Source organism: Magnolia sinica, chromosome 15 (genome assembly GCF_029962835.1).
Source record: "Magnolia sinica isolate HGM2019 chromosome 15, MsV1, whole genome shotgun sequence".
Lineage (NCBI taxonomy): Eukaryota > Viridiplantae > Streptophyta > Magnoliopsida > Magnoliales > Magnoliaceae > Magnolia > Magnolia sinica.
Window position 1 is genome coordinate 47,576,767 of NC_080587.1, and position 6,000 is coordinate 47,582,766.

The following is a 6,000-nucleotide window of genomic DNA, read 5'->3' on the forward strand; positions in this document are numbered from 1 at the left end:
GGCTAACTCCTGTGTTAGTTTAGCACCATTTAGAAAATGGAGGTGACAGTTCGATGTACACATTGACCATCCAAATTTGTCCAAATCGCAGACACAATTGCTGGATGGATCATACCTTCCCTCATCTTCTTACCCATTGGTGCTACTCTATGTTCCCCTGAATGCATTCATTTCTAATTTTCTCTCCTCATCTTGCCACTCATCCACCTCAGCATCCTCATTCCAGATACACTCATCCTATGAACATGTTCCAACTGCCCAACATTCTCTATCGTAAAACATGGTTGTTCTTAAAGCCATCCTACAAATTTCCCTTTCAGTTTGATTAGTACAAAATGATCACACAAAACTCCAAAGGCAAATCTCCATTCTTCCACCCAGCTTGAATTCTATGGGCAATATCCTTCACAATCTCATTCTCTCAACTCTCATGAATCATTGACCCAAGATATCAAAAGTGGTCATTTTTGGACACTTGTTCTTGGCCAACAATCTCAACCTAATCCTCATTTCCACTCCTATTTTACTAAAATTGCACTGCATATACTCTTTTTTAGTCTGACTAATTTTAAATCCTTTAGATTCAAAAGCATCCCTCCCATAAATCTTGTTTTGTGCTTATGCCTCCCTCGTCTTGTCAATCAAAATTATGCCAACTGCAAACAACAAACACCATGGATCTCTTCTTGCAAATGCTTTGCTAACTAGTTTGTGAACAATGCAACAAGGTATGGGCTCAATGCCAACCCCTAGTGCAAGCCTATAGGAAGTTATATATATATATATATATATATATATATATATATATATATATATATATATATATATATATATATATATATATATATATATATATATATATATATATAAAGTAAATGAGTACATGCTTTAATACAATATTGTATATATGTGTGCTTTATCATACTAAGAATATAGATATATCTATACAAGGAATTATACTATCAAAGAAGAGATGCATGCCATCTTGGAAGACATGAACCACAAATAAGTGAAAGACGAATTCCCTGCCACGAAGCTAGACAAAGGCGAATGCTGGTGATGAATCCATATCGTCCATCAGCTCAAGAACAGGGTTTTTAAAGCCAAGTGGATAACGTAAGTGGGAAGAACACAACAAGTATGCGATAAATATGTGTCTCAAAATCCCAATTTGTGGGTCCTATAGCCCATTCAATAGGCCACACACATGGAGTTATGTTTAGAGTTTTTATAGATCCATCTGTGGTTTTGGCTTGATTTTTTGAAGCCTTTATTGAATAAAGATTTTGGAGGGATCTTTAATAAGATCTCACGTGTCATCATGTCATTATTACTTCTCCACTTCGGGTTGTCTTGGAAAATCTTTAATAGGATCTTGTGTCTTTAAGTCATTAGTTGTTTCCTATTTAGGGAAGATCTTTTAAGGTTTAGATTCTTGTTAGTTGTCATCAATGTTGTCGAAATCCTACAATTTACGATTTACAGTTTACGATTTGAGTAGAATCTTAAGCAAAGTGACTTGAATCCCACCTTGAATCCCTTTTTAGATGAATCTTATGATTCTATGATTTGAATCCTATGATTTACGACTCAAATCCCGATTTATGATTCAAATTATACTTGTTCTGTTCCATTTTAAGCTTTAGTTGGCTTTCATTTTATGTTTTTAAATTGGTGAGGGCTTTAAGAATCATTTAGAAGAGGTCAATTACTTTATTTTGTTCTTTATAAGAGATAGTATGATAGATATTCTCTTCGACTTTAAATCAATTTGTATTTTCTTATGATTTCTTACTTCTTAATAGTTTGAAACGCCAAATTGATATTCATTAATGGCGACGGTGGCCTTAATGGCCGGCCTTATGGCTATTATGATACAAGCCATAAAGGTCGTTACGGCCCTGTAAATTGTAATAGTTGAAAACTTTTTTCAAGGAAAAATCAGCCCTGTATCGGTAAATTACAGGCCCATATTTGCCATTACAGGCCGTTTTTTTTTTTTTTTTTTCAAATTGGTCATTACACCACCATTACCATTATGTAACATCCATTATGATCGTAAAATAGCCTTTTTCTAATACCATATGCATGACTTATCTGGAACTTTTTTTATAGATGATTGTGATCATGTTGATCCATATGTATTGTGGTAATGATGGTTAGAAATATAAATATCTTTTTTCATCAGTCTACATAATCAAATGTTGCTTTTACAACGTAATTCTATGCTTAAGAAAGGTAAAAAAAGAACACAAATTACTCAAGATTCTTGTATTTTTTAAAGGTAAATTTCTTGAATGACAAAAATAAAGGAAAGACGAGAATCCTCTAATGCTATCATGGCATGGTGGTAGTACTTGGTGCATATCGATGGGAAATGGAGGATTGAAGAGTTTCTATTTTTTAAATATTTTGCATATTTTTTCCAATTCCTAATAAAGTTAGAAAAATCTTACAATTTACAACACGATTTGCAATTCGATACAATTCAATTCTTATTACAATTTGCTATACGGTATCATTTTCGAAAGCATTGGTTGTCATTTCCCTTTTGGATTTGAAATTTAGATGTCAATCTTTAGGATATGATTAGAAGATCTTAAATTAGTAAAGTCAGGATTTAAAGATATATTTGAATATTCATCCTTTGTATTTGGGCCTATACAAGACCTCTAAGGCCATGTCTATGAATGGATTGAAGATTAAGATTGGAATTAATTTTATTTTATTTTTTAAATGGTCTATACAAGACCTCTAAGGCCATTTCAATGAATAGATTGATTTATGAATTATGAGATTGGAATTTTTTATTTTTTATTTTAAATAAGACTATTGGGAGAAAATATTCTCTTGCAGAGGGGAAAACCCAAAAGCATCAGCCTCTTTGAATTGTGTGGTTTGTGCAACAATCCAGTTTCATCCTCTTTTTTTATTCTTTCTCATTATCCTACCTCAAAATGGGTGAAATACAATAAAAGAGCACCCTCTCCAGCAACAGAATGTGGAAATAAAAGGAAAAGCAGTGCACTGAGAGAAACTTACTTTCGTGAAATTCTTCTTGTCCACTCCATATCCTTTGACATACAAATAACCCATCCCATTATATGCTGAAAAATGTTGTTGCTTTGATGCAAGCGTAAGCCACTCAAGCGCCTTTGTGTAGTTCCTCTCCACTCCGGCTCCCCTCGCATAGATCTCACCAAGAAGCTCCATCGATCTTGGCTCCCCCTTCTCAACGGCTTTCAAAAACCAAGAAAGTGCCTTCGTGTGGTCGCGCCTTACCCCTCTCAAGCCAAAATAATAGTATATGCCAATCTTGTACATTGCTGCAGCATTCCCTTTCCGTGCTTGGTACTCTGTAATCTGGAAGTCTTCATCCTCTTCTCCACGTGACTTCCGCAATGCTTCTTTGTTCTCCTCAGCTCCAGCATGGATCCTGATAGGCTCGATCACCGGTGGGTCCTTGGAGATCAAAAAGCTCGCCACTGCAGATTCGGCTAGTTCGGCATAAAGCTTAACAGCCTTCTCATACATCTATAAAATATAAAAATAAATGAAGTAATTATATTTCTGGATGTGGAATCTGTTATCTGATGCGATTTCGGTGTGCCAAGGTTTACCTTCCAGTGATCATCTGGTGAGCCCCACCAAGAATGGGGGCCAAAATCTCCTCTTATTCAATCCCAGCCATCCCAATTGTAAGACATTATACTTGTATTTTAACTGTCCATTTGTGGCCCACTTATCTAATGACCAAGATTGTTCAGATTTTCATGTGCTCATTCTGGCATTGCCAATCCAGGGCCAACCTTACAAACAGGACCAGAAATCTCCTCAACTAAACAATCCCAGCAATTTGATTGGTGGACTAATAATAGTCCCATTCCATATGGACCACCACCTACCCATTTGCAAACCAATTATTGGATGGCTTGGATTGTCCAATGGGTCAGGGGAGCTCATTGAAGCATGCAGCACATCCATTCTAGCCTGCCATACAGTGATCCACACCGTTTGTCCAGGAGGCAACACATTGGCAGGGGGAGGTATCGAACAATCCCAGCGATCCAATCCTTGGACTCTTTTGTGCTGCATACAGACCGCTCTCTGTATTTCATGACAGTCAACTGACAGGCCAATCATCAGATTAACAGAATCATCCATTGCTGGAGTAAATCCCAGCACCAACCAAAATTACCAGCAGGTGGGCCCCGCCCAGAATCCCAATTCTAGGTTTAGGGTTTTCGAATATTCTCCTTACCTCTTGCCGGAAGTATGTGTACGCTAGTGCCATCTTGGACTGCATGTTGCCGCCCTCCGCAGCAAAGTGGTGGTATAAGAACGCCTTCGCAGTGCTCTGATCTCTCATGCAGCCCATGCCGTGCAGAAACCCCAACGCCGATTGGGCGTGCGGGAAGCCCCGGCCGGCCGAGGCCTCGATCTCAGACGCAGCTTCCTCCATCAATCGGGGGTCGCCGGCCGAGGCCGCGGAGATCATGCTACGGATGCCGTCGAAATAGATGGCCTCTTCGGAGGAGGAGGAGGAAGAGGAGGAGTTTGAGGAGGTTGGGTCGAGTATGGGGCGCCATGAGCCTGGGTCGAGATCATCTTCGGACTGAGTCTGGGAATCGCCGAACTCGTCCCAGTCGGACGAGTCACCCGGCGAGTCATCTGAGGAGGAAGGGTTGTCTTTGAGATCGTCTTTGCTGAGAAGGAGAACGAAGGGGCGTCCTGTGACGGAGAGGGCGAGGAGAGAAAGGACGAGGACAGAGAAGATGAGCAGATGGGAGAGCAGTTTGCCGCGACGCATGGATCCCTGTTTGGGACAGACGAGAGAGAGAGACAGATAGAGAGAGACGGGGTTTTCTGGGGAATTTCAGCGTACATAGAAGTGGAAGCGGATCGGCTGGTGTACCACACACCAGCTATATAGCTGCCGTAGGTACGTGTCGTGCGAAGACGAGCACTGACGCTCCTCGAGCTCCAGAGTTGTACGAACGGTTCAAAGGAGATCCAAGTTACATGGCCCCCGCAGTGATGCATTTATTATATCTACACTGTTCATCTATTTTTAGCGATCATTTTAGAGGATTATCCAAAAAACGAGTCTTATCCAAAGATCATTTGGACCACACCACAAATAGCAGAGAGATAATAATTTTCACTGTTAAAAAGTTTGTAGGGCCCACTATAACATTTATTTTCCATCCAATCTATTTATAAGGTCACGGAGACCTGAATTAAGAAGAAGAAATACTTTCATATTGATTTCTATGACCCCAAGAAAAGGTTTCAACACATGCAATCTCCAACTACTTTTTTCAATGTGGTTTACTTGATAGTTAAATCTGTCTTATTTTTCATCTCAAGTCTTAAGATGAGATCTCCAAATGGATGGGCGGTTTGGATATAAGATATACTTACTTTGTGATAAGAGTCACAGAACTTTCTAACATCAATACAGCAGTTATACAGCTGGTGTGAGGTACACCAGCCAATCCGCTTCCCATGGGGAAGGGAAGAAGTGCACGATGCAGTCAGAGAAGGAAGAAGTGCACAATGTGGTCAGAGAAGGCCCGCAAACTCCACCCCGGGATCCACCGAGGTGGGTAAGACCCCTGACTGTAGGGCTCGTAGTGATGTATTTGCCTTAAATCCACACCGTCCAACCATTTTGACAGCTCATTTTAACCATGATGTCAAAAATGAAGATACCAAAATCTTAGGTGGACCACACCAAAGGACAGTTGAATCCTCACCATTAAAATATCATCGAATCCACCGGAAAGCGGATTTCCTGCCAAAGTCGTTCGCATGCGCGGGGATGCTACGTGGGGCCCACCACGATTTTCTAAAATATCCACCTTGTTCATCCGTGTTTTTTTATTAGTTCACGACATTATACAAAAATCAATCCGATACCCGGGCCAGGAGATGTGGGCCCGCGTTCATCCCGAAGAAACGCCACGAGTCATGAATTCCGAGAGAATCTCTACGACC

At 40.0% G+C, this 6,000-nt stretch overlaps 1 protein-coding gene across 2 annotated transcripts in view; it reads right to left on the reverse strand.

The window, feature by feature from the left end:
• Positions 1–4,901, reverse strand: part of LOC131228002 (ERAD-associated E3 ubiquitin-protein ligase component HRD3A) — a 44,320-nt gene extending 39,419 nt beyond the window's left edge. The window contains exons 1-2 of one of the 2 annotated variants that reach the window (XM_058223817.1): positions 4,262–4,901; positions 3,043–3,534 (exon numbers count right to left, since the gene is read on the reverse strand). In XM_058223817.1, the coding sequence (XP_058079800.1) occupies positions 3,043–3,534; positions 4,262–4,810 (1,041 nt within the window). In that variant the 5' untranslated portion in view covers positions 4,811–4,901. The remainder of the gene's footprint in view (positions 1–3,042; positions 3,535–4,261) is intronic. The other variant, XM_058223816.1, reaches the window with a different exon arrangement.
• Between the last annotated feature and the right edge of the window lie 1,099 nt (positions 4,902–6,000).